This window comes from Barbus barbus, assembly GCF_936440315.1.
Source record: "Barbus barbus genome assembly, chromosome: 41".
Lineage (NCBI taxonomy): Eukaryota > Metazoa > Chordata > Actinopteri > Cypriniformes > Cyprinidae > Barbus > Barbus barbus.
In genome coordinates this window covers 20,889,274-20,902,200 of record NC_136719.1, presented here as the reverse complement: position 1 = coordinate 20,902,200, position 12,927 = coordinate 20,889,274, and the positions used below count along the sequence as shown (strand labels likewise).

Sequence of the window (12,927 nt, the reverse complement as noted above, 5' to 3'; positions counted from 1 at the left end):
AATTGTGTTCCGAATTACGGGTTTGGAACGACATGAGGGTGAGTAATTAATGACATAATTTTCATCATTGGGTGAACTATCCCTTTCCCAGGGAAAGCAAGAGGTGATAAAAATGTAAAAACTGTAACTTGAATGCAATGTAAGTCGCTTTGGATAAAAGCGTCTGCTAAAAAATTTAAATGTTTAATATGACTGAATCAACTTCATGTAATTCTATTTTGTCAAAGCGGAAATGCAAGTGTTTTTTTAGGAAATGCAAGTGTATTTCCGACAGTAATGTGATATAGGCCTACCTGTGATATTTTTTTCATTCAGCACCTATAATAATTGATTTACTCGGCAAAGGTGGCACAGAAGCGCTTCTGAAGTGGCATTTAGGTGACTTTAAACAGACTGTGTATTGCTGCTCAGAGGTGGCAATCTCCATAAAGAAATATCAGATGTACATTGCACTGATTTATATCAGTCACTACCGGCTGCATTTTAATCTCCCTTCCTCGTTTCGACGTCAAGCTCATTCTAGCTCCTCCTCTTCATCCTCAACTGACTGCCTCAATCTTGGACAGTGTACTCATAAAATAGCTTACTTCCAGCAATAAAGAAATTTTCTGCCTGCTGATATTCGCCTCATCGCTACATCCCCTCCAGAACAATGGTGAGTAGAATAATTTTTCTTTGCTTTGCAAATAACAACGCGCCAAAGGTTTTCGGCCATAAATGTGCGTGCCGTTTAATCCTTGTGTTTTATTTTTTCAAAGCAGCTCGAGCGGCTTTTGTCATTCAGCGTGCGTCCTTTGCTTAAAATGGAGGCAAAGCTCGCGACACTGTAACAACGTAACGCAGCAAAAATATTTTTTAACAAATAATTTGTTATTGTAATGCACAGAATGATACATTTAAAAATACTATTCGTACTACATGCATTCAGTTTATAAATGCCTTTGCAAACGCCTACAGGATTACATTCATCCATCCATCAATTCATTCACCCATCCATAACTGTGCCTTCAGAATATATTCGAAAATATGCGTTGTTTTCCAAATGCTTTTATTAATTACACGATCATGAGTTTTTAATGATGCACATTATTAAATAGTGAAACATTTCACATCAATTACATTTAGTCGTTTTGAAGGTGCGTCTCCAAAACCACCTTACATGATGAAATTATTTTTTGACGTATGCATGTGAAATTATAGCCAAAATAGTATACATTATCTCCATCTCAGTTATTAGGCTATATATATATTATATATAATAATATAATATAGATTTTTATAAAAAAATGCAGCTAAATTAAAATCACAATGTATTACAGTTAATACATTTAACTTAAATAATATCGTAACAAAAATGCACCAATGAAATGATTGTTTTTTTGTTTTGTTTTTTGTTTTTGTCACAAGCTCTCTGTCATCAGAGATTGACAGAATTTTCGTGAAATTTGCATCCACCCCTCCTCTCATCGCAGGAGGAGTAAACTGGGTGGGGACTGCAGCTGTCTGCAGAAGCTCATGTCTGGCCTGTGCAGCAGATGACTGGATTTCTATTCCTGTTCTGTTCCACGGCTGCTATTTTCTCCATTGAGATTTGCCATAGAGATTTTCCATAGAATTTATGCTTTCGTGCATTTCATTATTTTGCTAAATTAGTTTTTATTCAATTTCTGGGACCTGTCTTTTTTCATCACTCTATCTCTTAGAGAAATTCAACAGTGCATCTACATATTAGTGTTGACCAAATATATAAATAAAGATAAATGTTAATTTAAAAACCCATATTCATCAAGCAGTAGCCCTTTAAGTGTGGTTACAACCATTGAGAAAATTAAGTTTCTGTTTCTAAAAACCTTAAAAAATATTGTTCCTTTATTGAAATCCATACTCTTGTGTAGACTGTTGAGATGACATAAATGAGAAAAAGTGGATTTCTATCAACATTTTTATTGTTCTCTTTTAACAGCAAGTCAGGCACAGTCTGGCAAGCCTGTTCTATGTGGGTGGGGCATGTGCCTTGTTCCCATTCTGCTGCCTCATTCCCTTTGAATAAAGAGAACTGACTGCTTTCTTTGTTCTTCCTTTTTGGTAACCTACTAAATCTTTATCATGCCAGTTCACTTCTTGTATGTCTGTCCTTAAGATAAATATCATTTTGCAGGTGTTTACAATGCATTTATGATTCCAAAGAAAGACGTTTATGGTACATTTCTGAAGCAAAGACAGTTATGTGTCTATTGTTGTAGCCAAAATATTAAACACCTGCAAATGTAAACAGAATGATGGTGCAAAAGAAGCCTTTGTGTATGTTTTAAGAGCCAACAACCTAATAAAAAGATGTCCCCATTCCTTCGTACAGCGTGAGTGCATCTCTATCCACGTTGGTCAGGCTGGAGTCCAGATCGGCAATGCCTGCTGGGAACTCTATTGTCTTGAGCACGGCATCCAGCCGGACGGGCAGATGCCGAGCGACAAAACCATTGGAGGAGGTGATGACTCCTTCAACACCTTCTTCAGTGAGACCGGAGCTGGAAAGCATGTCCCCAGGGCTGTGTTTGTAGATCTGGAGCCCACTGTCATTGGTAAGAGAATGGGACTTAATTTTAGTTATGATAATTCTGTATGTCAAAGTGCTCTGTTCGCTAAACGTTGACCGTCTTTCCAGATGAGGTGCGCACTGGTACATACCGTCAGCTGTTCCACCCTGAGCAGCTCATCACAGGAAAGGAAGATGCTGCCAACAACTACGCCCGTGGTCACTACACTATTGGAAAGGAAATCATTGACCTGGTGCTGGACAGGATTCGCAAACTGGTAGGTAGTTGTAAATAAATGAACATTTAATTTAATTAATTATATATTATGTTGGGTTAATTTCCAAATCGTTTCTTTTCAGGCTGACCAGTGCACAGGCCTCCAGGGTTTCCTGGTGTTCCACAGCTTTGGTGGTGGAACCGGTTCTGGCTTCACCTCTCTGCTGATGGAGCGTCTGTCAGTGGACTATGGCAAGAAGTCCAAGCTGGAGTTCTCCATCTACCCCGCTCCTCAGGTCTCCACTGCTGTGGTAGAGCCTTACAACTCCATCCTGACCACCCACACCACCCTAGAGCACTCTGACTGCGCCTTCATGGTAGACAATGAGGCCATTTACGATATTTGCCGTAGGAACCTCGACATCGAGCGTCCAACTTACACCAACCTCAACAGGCTGATCAGTCAGATTGTGTCCTCCATCACAGCTTCCCTCAGGTTTGATGGTGCCCTCAATGTTGATCTCACAGAGTTCCAGACCAACTTGGTGCCCTATCCTCGTATCCACTTCCCATTGGCTACCTATGCCCCAGTGATCTCTGCAGAGAAGGCTTACCATGAGCAGCTCTCTGTGGCTGAAATCACTAATGCTTGCTTCGAGCCAGCCAATCAGATGGTAAAATGCGACCCACGTCACGGTAAGTACATGGCTTGCTGCTTGCTGTACCGTGGTGACGTGGTGCCCAAAGACGTGAACGCTGCAATTGCCACCATCAAGACCAAGCGCACCATCCAGTTTGTGGACTGGTGTCCCACTGGTTTCAAGGTTGGCATCAACTACCAGCCTCCCACTGTGGTTCCTGGTGGTGATCTGGCTAAAGTGCAGAGGGCCGTGTGCATGCTGAGTAACACCACAGCTATTGCTGAGGCCTGGGCTCGCCTCGATCATAAGTTCGATCTGATGTATGCCAAGCGTGCATTTGTCCACTGGTATGTGGGTGAGGGTATGGAGGAAGGCGAGTTCTCAGAGGCCAGAGAGGACATGGCTGCCCTGGAGAAAGATTATGAGGAAGTCGGTGTCGACTCCATCGAGGGTGAAGGAGAAGAGGAGGGCGAGGAATATTAAAATGTTTATTACGTCTAAAACTTAACACAGTAGACCGGTAATTTACACACGATATACATGAGGTATCAAGTGTAAAGTCTACTCCTAAACGTTAGAGACACATTCTTGATCAGTTGTTGTATTGTTATGGCCAGTATGATTATTATTTGTGGAATTTGCTTGCAACATTTTGACTGAATAAATTGATGGTCATGGAAAAAAATCTGTTTGTGTAGTTCTTTAAATCTTTCTCCTGGATGTTAATATAAGCTGTCGGTTTTAAGTAATTACAGGCATTCAAAAGAAGTAATCTGCTTACTAACCAGTTTGCACAGGTCAACTGGCCTTTGACAGGTTTGGCTTCCAACCACTTCGGCTGAAGAAAAAGTAGGTTAGTAGTCACTTAGCAGTCGGTATTAAGGGCATTATTGTTTTTTAGGGAGGTACAAATTAGTTACAGCAGTGGTATGCACGAATGTAGGAAAGCAGGTCTTGGTATCAAAAAGTCTTGAAGTGAAAAGGCTTAATTAAATGGAATTTATTTTATAATCCAGAAAATAAAAAGATAAAAAGGCCAGAACGTAATAGCAGCTTTTGTGATATTTTATTCAATTACTTAAATGCTTGTTGGCCAAATGTTTTTCTTCAAATTAAAATTACAGTACAAAATTCTATGTAATGTATTGAAAAACATGCCTTTGTAGAAAAAGGATTTGGGTTCAAATATGTGTATAAAAGAATACAAAATCTCAATTCAAATATTAAAGATTTAAAAATTAAATGGTAAAAAAAAAAAAGTGTTTAGATGTTTTTACGCTATTCAAAATAGTGCTAATGTAACATTAAATTTGAATTTTAAAGGTTTTAAAGGAAAATTCACACTACTCCTTTTTTCTGATCTCCCATCTGCTGGTTCATCAGGCTCCAGAAGAGCACTGGCATTGAGCTCATGCCAGTATCTTTGGATTGGCATGCAGCAGGATCCTCACTCAGCCTTTGAAACCCTTTAAGACGCCTAGAAATTTTCAAAAACAAGGCCAGTTAGTGCTTTCCAACCAGTTTTACTAGTTAATGTTCACAATAATTTGCTTACTGATTAAGCTTTAGGAAATCTAGAGGAGCAGGTTGAAAAATTAATAGTTATTCAAGAATAAATTCATGCCAGCTGAATAAATCAGTGCATGGATACTATGCTGTGTTGGAATGACTTACTTATATGCAAAAGCCACAGCACCTATTGCTGATATGACGGTCAGGATGCCCAACAACAGAGCAGCGGCACCTGCAGATGTCAACCTGGAATCTGCTAAATTTTGCACAGAAATAGAGACATGTAAAATGAATTAACAACACTGCTATAATTTTTGGAGCACCATGCCTTATGTTTCAACCGTAGATAAATGAACTCACCTATGTTAATATTAACCCTGGCATTTGTAAAAGCCAGACTGACATCATTTGTCATTGACACATTGACACAGAAGATCCCAGAGTCGTTGAAGTAGTGTCGAAGGATGAGTTGGCAATCTGAGGAGGGGCTAACAGCATTGCAGATGGTCGTAACTGGCACATGGCAGTCTGCATCAGATACTACAGTGCACACTTCAGTGGGGAGGCTAGAAAGAGGAGGTAAGGGGGTGAATTCTCCATCAAGCTGTATTCTGTGGTTCCAGCTACATTTTTTTTGTGCCAGATCTCACCTTCCTTGGCAGGAAACAGAGAAATCAACAGCATTCTGCTCCATTTCCGTAAGCAGAAAACCATCAGCTACAGCCACCTGGATGATCTGCACACTCTCAATGCCCTCTGAGAACACAAACTTACATTACTCTTTAATGTAAAACATAAAAATGGAATGCTGTTCAAGGAAGGAATCTCACCAATAATCTCAATATCAGTTGAGAAGGATCCATAGCGGTAAATCACACAGTCATTTGTGTTTGGAGCCTGATGCTTTTTTATTGATACATGGGCCTGGTTTTCAATGTAGTCATCCTCCATCGTCGCCTCCATGTCAGCAGCTGGTGTTTTGGAAATGTGCGTTTAAATTTATATATATTTTTTATCATACATTATTAACATTATGTAATTTTATTTACATAATACATAATGTACAGTGGGGCAAATAAGTATTTGATACACTGCCGATTTTTCAAGTTTTCCCACTTACAAAGAATGGAGAGATCTGTAATTTTCATCATAGGTACACCTCAACTGTGAGAGACAGAATATAAAAAATAAAAAAAAATCAAGAAAATCACATTGTATGATTCTTGAATAATTAATTTCCATCTTATTGCATGAAATAAGTATTTGATACAATAAAAAAAAATAGAACTTAATATTTGGTACAGAAACATTTGTTTACAATTACAGAGGTCAGACATTTCCTTGGCCCACTCCTCCATACAGGTCTTCTCCAGATCTTTCAGGATTTGGGGCTGTCGCTGGGCAACACGGAATTTCAGCTCCCTCCATAGATTTTCTATTGGGTTCAGGTCTGGAGACATGGCCCCATCGATCCTCCCCTCAATACGGTGCAGTCGTCCTGTCCCCTTTGCAGAAAAGCACCCCCAAAACATGATGTTTCCACCCCCATGCTTCACGGTTGGGATGGTGTTCTTGGGATTGTACTCATCCCTCTTCTTCCTCCAAATACCGCGAGTGGAGTTTATACCAAAAAGTTCTATTTTGGTCTCATCTGACCACATGACCTTCTCCCATGCCTCCTCTGGATCATCCAGATGGTCTTTGGCAAACTTCAGACGGGCATGGACATGTGCTGGCTTGAGCAGGGGGACCTTGCGTGCGCTGCAGGATTTTAATCTATGACGGTGTAGTGTGTTACTAATGGTAACCGTTGAGACTGTAGTCCCAGCTCTCTTCAGGTCATTGACCAGGTCCTCCCGTGTAGTTCTAGGCTGATACCTCACCTTTTTTAGGATCATTGATACTCCACGAGGCGAGATCTTACATGGAGCCCCAGTCCGAGGGAGATTGACAGTCATCTTGAATTTCTTCCATTTTCTAATAATTGCGCCAACAGTTGTTGCCTTCTCACCAAGCTGTTTGCCTATTATCCTGTAGCCCATCCCAGCCTTGTGCAGGGGTGCTTCTCAATTCTTATTTGTGCATCCTCGTTTCCTTTCCTTGCGTCCTTTCCTCGCATCTTAGCTCCACCCCTTCAGGATACGAGGGAAGGATGCACATAAAAGACGCGAGGATGGAGGAATTGAATCAAGTGAAATGATATATCCTCGCTCCCTTTAGCATCACTTTAGAGCGTCATCAGCTGCGCAAAATGGATCTGCCCTTATGTTGTTAAAGTTTGTTTTTTAAGACTTTCAAAATAAACATTAATAAAGCAAGATGCCCTGTTGAAATATATGACATGTATGGTTTATTTAAATTGCAAAGGTAAAATATAAATTAAAAATTATTACAACAGATGAGAAGGGGGAGGAGAATTTACACGTGCGTCAGGTTTTTCGATGAAAAAGACTTCCGCATAGGATACACCTGTGTATCCTCGCTCATAGCTCCTTTGGAAGGCTCCTCACTCCTCGTTCCTCGCCTCCTCACGGTGCAATTAGAGAATTGAGATGTCCTTCAAGATGGCTAAGCTTGATCGGTTTCCGGGTCATAGGATGGAGGACGGAGGAGCGAGGAAGCGAGGAGGGATATTGAGAAGCACCCCAGGTCTACAATTTTGTCCCTAGTGTCCTTAGACAGCTCTTTGGTCTTGCCCATAGTGGAGAGGTTGGAGTCTGATTGATTGAGTGTGTGAACAGGTGTCATTTATACAGGTAACGAGTTCAAACAGGTGCAATTAATACAGGTAATGAGTGAAGGATAGGAGGTTTTCTTAGGCCGTTTCTCAATATGCGTACTTGTCTGTACTTGTGTTCTTGTGGACTTGTGAAACGTCATCAGTCGCTGCCAAGTACTGTTCCAATTCAAAGTTCACATCTAGCCAAGTCCAGTTCAAATCCCCGGATGTGTTCTTGATCCGCCCCTTTTACCGAGGATGCATCGAGAGGTGACTTGTTCAGACTTGATACGGGCCATAACCCAGAATTCAGTTCGTCCTCCCGTCCTCGAGAGTTCGTTCTTCTGAGTCGAACTTGGCAAGTCCAAACTCGAAAGGACGGAAGTCCAGACTCTGCGAACTTGGTATTGAGAAACGGCCTTAAAGACAAACTAACAGGTCTGTGAGAGCCAGCATTCTTGCTGGTTGGTAGATGATCAAATACTTATTTCATGCAATAAAATGGAAGTTAATTATTTAAAAATCATACAATGTGATTTTCTGGATTTTGTTTTAATATTCTGTCTCACAGTTGAGGTGTACCTACGATGAAAATTACAGATCTCTCCATTCTTTGTAAGTGGGAAAACTTGAAAAATCGGCAGTGTATCAAATACTTATTTGCCCCACTGTATATTAATTATATTAACTGAAATTCAAAATATCTGGTAACTGCAACTCACCAGTTGCCTTCAGTGTTGCAGTATTCAAAGTTTCAGACATCTCAGATGCAGATCTAAGATCAAAGACCGTCTCAAGGCTGGATCTTTTTGGTACTCCAATTGTAGGTGCGGGTGGAATAGTTTTCATAGTAGATGCAGGTGTTGATATCTGAATGGGAGCTGAAGACTTACTGGTAGCATGATCTGTTGAATCATGAATTAAATAAGTAGGGTACTCTGACTTCTACTCTGGCTAGGATTAGCTTTGATTGTTTTCTATGCTCTCTGATATTTCACATAGGCATAGCCAAACAAACAGTCAAATGATGTTAGAGAGAATTTTTGATGGAAACTTTTAGTTAATGTGTTAACTTCTACAGAATAATATAATTTTTTTTTACTCCACTACATTTTAGAAATCATATAGTTCCTCATTATTTCGAAATTAAGAACCCAACACCGCTCCGATATCGAGATTCATGCGATCGATTGAATGAATGAATAATTTTCGACGAACCTGCTGAAATGTTTCACAATTTGCAGTTAACGATTCATTTGCGAATTGACGTAGTTCGATTACAGTCGACAACTGAATGAAGGATTTGACTGATGGCGCGAAAAGTGACTAATACTGAATATTAGTAATGTTCTAAACGTAAAGTACTGTAAGTTGTTAGTGAACAAGATTTGCTGTAAAAAGCAGAGCTGTAAAGCTTCAGTGATTAGGACTAGGCCTAGTTTACCACACTGCAAAAAAAGTGACTAGATTATCCAAATTTTGATAGTTTTTGATTAAAACAAGCAAAAACATCTGCCAATGGGTTAAGAAAAATAATCTAAATTCAAAGGCTAAACAACATTATTTTTTACATCCTAATTCAAAACATCAGACTGGGCGAAGATATATTTAAAGTTCTATCTGTAGGATATTAGACCCCTCCCTCCTTAAATGGGTGTTTTAAAATGGCAAAATAATAATCATTTATAAATAAAAATTTATTCCTAGTAATAAGGCAACTTTTGTTTTATTTTCAAAACTGTAACCAGCAAAACCATGTAGAGCACCTGCAGTGATGTGTTCATTTAGGCGGATGGGGCTCTCAGAGGTGAGGGTGTTGGTGGTGGGACGGGCCTCAGTGGGAAGGTTTGGTGGAGTGGCACAAGATGAATCCGGAATAGCTGCTTGTACGACAACTTGGGGTTTAAAAGCTCCAGCTGCAATGTAGGTGTGTGTGACGAAGAGTTCCCTGGAGATTACAGTGCCACTGCCATCCCCGAAGTTCCAGTTAAAAGTCACGTCTGATTTGCTCAGGTATTGGCTGGGGTCGTGAAGGGTGATGCTGAAGGCCACTGCTCTATTCTGGATGAATTTCCGATCGCCTTCATCTTTGTCATTCACCTGCGTCAGGGAAACCGCAAAGGGAATCTGGTCTGGAAACACAGGGATTAAATGTATTGCATTACTTAAACCGTAAAACCATAACTTTTTATTAAAAGATTAACATTGAGTTATGCTTACCGGTGATACTGAACTGTGTGGATGCATATCCAATAGGAATGAATTTCTCTTTTTGCCTGTAGTGATAAATGACAACATCCATCATGTAAGGGCCAAGAGGAACGTCATCACTTCCGATGGTTAATGATGAGGAAGGGCCGTCGCACACCTGCCAGTATTTACCTGTCAAGCACAATAGAGGATTGTCAGGAACGTTAGATGACTGCATGTAACAGTACAGTAAGTGCTTCTTTCCTTACCCCAGGTTTTCCATACAAACACATATGGAGGTTGCTTGTCCCCTTGTCTAGAAAGGAGAGGAGCATTAGTGAACGCAGCGTTCCATTCATCTACAGAGTTCTCCTCAGGATAGACAGGCTCACCCTCGTGGAACTGTGTGCCTAAATTAGAAAAGTTGCCATATCTGTGCTTAATACAAATACATTTGCTGGTCATAGTGCTGGCAGCAGAATGTAAATAGATATAATCTTTGTAAATAGAGTGAGATAAAAATGACAGAAACAGACCATTTATTGTGCAGTTTTTTGCCCAAACAACTTGTCCATCAGGCAGGACCTTCTGGTTGTGAGGGAACACAATGCCAATGGTGAAGGTAATTTTGGCACCAGTCAAAGTGGGTGCATCATTTCCCACATCAAACTTCAGTTGCCCACCTGTAGAAATGTACATTTATGCTGTTTTAATGTACTGATGCATCTTTACACACACAAATAAGGCATATCAAAATATATATCATTTGTTAAAAAACCAAAAGCACATTTATTTCACAAAAAATAAGTTAAGACAAAGGAATATGATTAATACTGAATAAACAGCCTATAAGGTAAGGCTATTAAATAGCAGTTCCAAACTACTAGTTTTTTAATAGAATTAAGTTTGTTTGAGCCACCACAGTCATTTAAACACATACAAAGTGAAAATAACATGGTATTTTTGGGTTATGGAAACAACGGTTACCATGATGAATATACAATATTAACATGAACTGAAAATGAAACGTGGAAACTGCTCCTGCGACCCACCAGTTGAGAAACACTGACCTAAAGAATCTTTTTCGACTAAAGGTTCTTCTTGGAACCAAAGAAGCCAATAGAACAACATTATTTTGTGTACATCAAAGTATTCATTAAAAACAATTAGCCTAATTAATATGAATGAATAATTAATATGAATTAATTCATTAAAAAAAAACATCAGTGTATTCAAGATAAACATTTTTATCAGGTCATGTACTCCCTTTAAATCAAACCCATGACTTTGAGCTACAGAAATGCTACTGAAAAAAGTGAGCTAAGACTACAGTTGAAAATATTACTTTTTTTATGTTGATGCAAACATAGTGTAGAAAATCTAGTTCTTTCTTTCCTTCTTTCATGACTGCATTTTATTACCTGTCCAGCTGTTTTTGTAGCGTGGGTCTCCATCTTTCCACACTGGGAACCGTTTTGTATTCCATGTCTGATATTGATTGAATCTGGATTTCGAGTTGCTTCTGTCGACTTGTCCTGATGCAGAGGAAAATAAAGGGAAATTGAAATTATTTAGAGAAAACTGTCAATTTGAGAGTAAAGGCACTGGAATCCCTTTAACTCTCATTTGACAATGAAAGCCACAAACTTTAAAATTTACAATTGAGAGGCGGGGCATGTGACCAGATCAAACATTTAGCACACTTTCTGCAGTATTACCCCAAATCCTGTGCATGTGATGGTCAGCTGTCCATGTGACCATACTTTCAGCTTTACTGCATAAAGGGCTTGCTTTCAGAGCACATAGGTTAGCATAACTCAATCTGTATGCAATGCCACAATTATGAATGACTGACACTCAGTCAAAACCATTGCATTACAGGTATTAAAAACATTACAGTAATGCTCTTGGGCTAAGTTGTATTTTTTTCAAGTTATGTAATGTATTATTTCTTATTTGATTTTATTAGCTAATGCATGTTACGACTGATGTTGGAAATTCCCAGACATTCTCGTGTGCCGCATGTTACTGAACTTTTACTGACTATAAGGGGGGTCAAGGAGATCAGGATGCTGTCATGCATCATTAAATCTGCCTGAGGGTTAAGGAATTTTAGTAGTGCAGGTTTTAGCTAAAATAATGAACTATTATAGTTAAAGGTTTTGTCTTTCCTGATATCCAGTATTCTTTTGAATGCAGTTAAAAGAACTCCATACACAATACAGGTTTAGTGAAATACGATATACAAGAACATGATGCTGTGGCTATTGGATACAATTAATATTACATAATACATAATAAATAAAATTTAAATGTTTACTTACTTGTTAAGGCCGCAGACAAACAGGTCAGTATCAGTATTCTTGAAAGTAGCTTCATTGTGTCACTTGTTGGCACCTTAACCACTTTCATCTTCAGTGGCATCGCTCTTTATATGAAAAGGGCTGAAAGCTCCTCCCATCACGTAAGACGATGCATGAGTGCACACAAGCTCACACACATAAATGTGTAATATTTTCTGGTGGTGTTGTTCAAGAGAGTTATCGGATTAAGATTCAATAAAATTATTAATTATACTATTTGATTAAACTAATTTATTAATTGGCCTGATCAGTCATGCATGTACAGTTTGTAGAGCCTGCTTTTTACTTAAAATATCCAAAGAACCATAGATATTTTGAAAAAAATTAAAATAAAAGTATGGCTCTGAACCTTAGTTCTGCAAATAACCACTGAAGAACTTTTTTTGTTGTTGTTGAGGTTTATTTTTACTTTGAGGGTCACATTGAGATTACAAACTCTTTTCCAAGCTGAGCTCATTTTAATGAGGAACATAGTTAGAGAATGCTTACATGTGATATCAGTGGACCTGCATGTGGCTGGACATCTTAATTGGGTCAGTGGCCATAAGCATGCTTTTTTTTTTTTGGTCACATCTGAACATTTATAATACTCAAACAAATGCAATAGACTGCATTTTGAGATTTGGTCCTAAAAAAGTCATGCGAGACCAAGGATGGCTGACTCCAGGAATAATAGAGTCTGTTCAGGTCGGAGTGCTCATTCACTAAATTGTGCAAGAATTATCTGCGATAATTTTGTGAATACTAATGTT

General features: G+C 39.1%; 2 protein-coding genes across 3 annotated transcripts; one reads left to right on the top strand and one right to left on the bottom strand.

The window, feature by feature from the left end:
• The first annotated feature begins 516 nt into the window (after positions 1 to 516).
• On the top strand, positions 517 to 4,070 carry LOC306860223 (tubulin alpha-1B chain). The gene is made up of 4 exons (XM_079401812.1): positions 517 to 655; positions 2,357 to 2,579; positions 2,663 to 2,811; positions 2,894 to 4,070. The coding sequence occupies exons 1-4, from the start codon at positions 653 to 655 to the stop codon at positions 3,872 to 3,874; spliced, it is 1,356 nt and encodes a 451-aa protein (XP_079257938.1). The 5' UTR covers positions 517 to 652; the 3' UTR covers positions 3,875 to 4,070.
• Positions 3,866 to 12,220, bottom strand: LOC306860222 (melanocyte protein PMEL-like). 2 transcript variants are annotated; one of them, XM_079401810.1, is made up of 12 exons: positions 12,137 to 12,210; positions 11,234 to 11,347; positions 10,349 to 10,495; positions 10,082 to 10,222; positions 9,843 to 10,004; positions 9,389 to 9,754; positions 8,345 to 8,527; positions 5,734 to 5,874; positions 5,554 to 5,659; positions 5,264 to 5,469; positions 5,066 to 5,159; positions 3,866 to 4,868 (listed from the first exon to the last, which is right to left on the bottom strand). In XM_079401810.1, exons 1-12 carry the CDS (start codon positions 12,189 to 12,191, stop codon positions 4,730 to 4,732), a joined length of 1,854 nt encoding a protein of 617 aa, XP_079257936.1. In that variant the 5' UTR covers positions 12,192 to 12,210; the 3' UTR covers positions 3,866 to 4,729. The 2 variants fall into 2 exon arrangements, with proteins under 2 accessions (XP_079257936.1, XP_079257937.1); XM_079401811.1 differs by having other exon boundaries at positions 4,379 to 4,868; positions 5,066 to 5,156; positions 12,137 to 12,220.
• Positions 12,221 to 12,927: the final 707 nt, after the last annotated feature.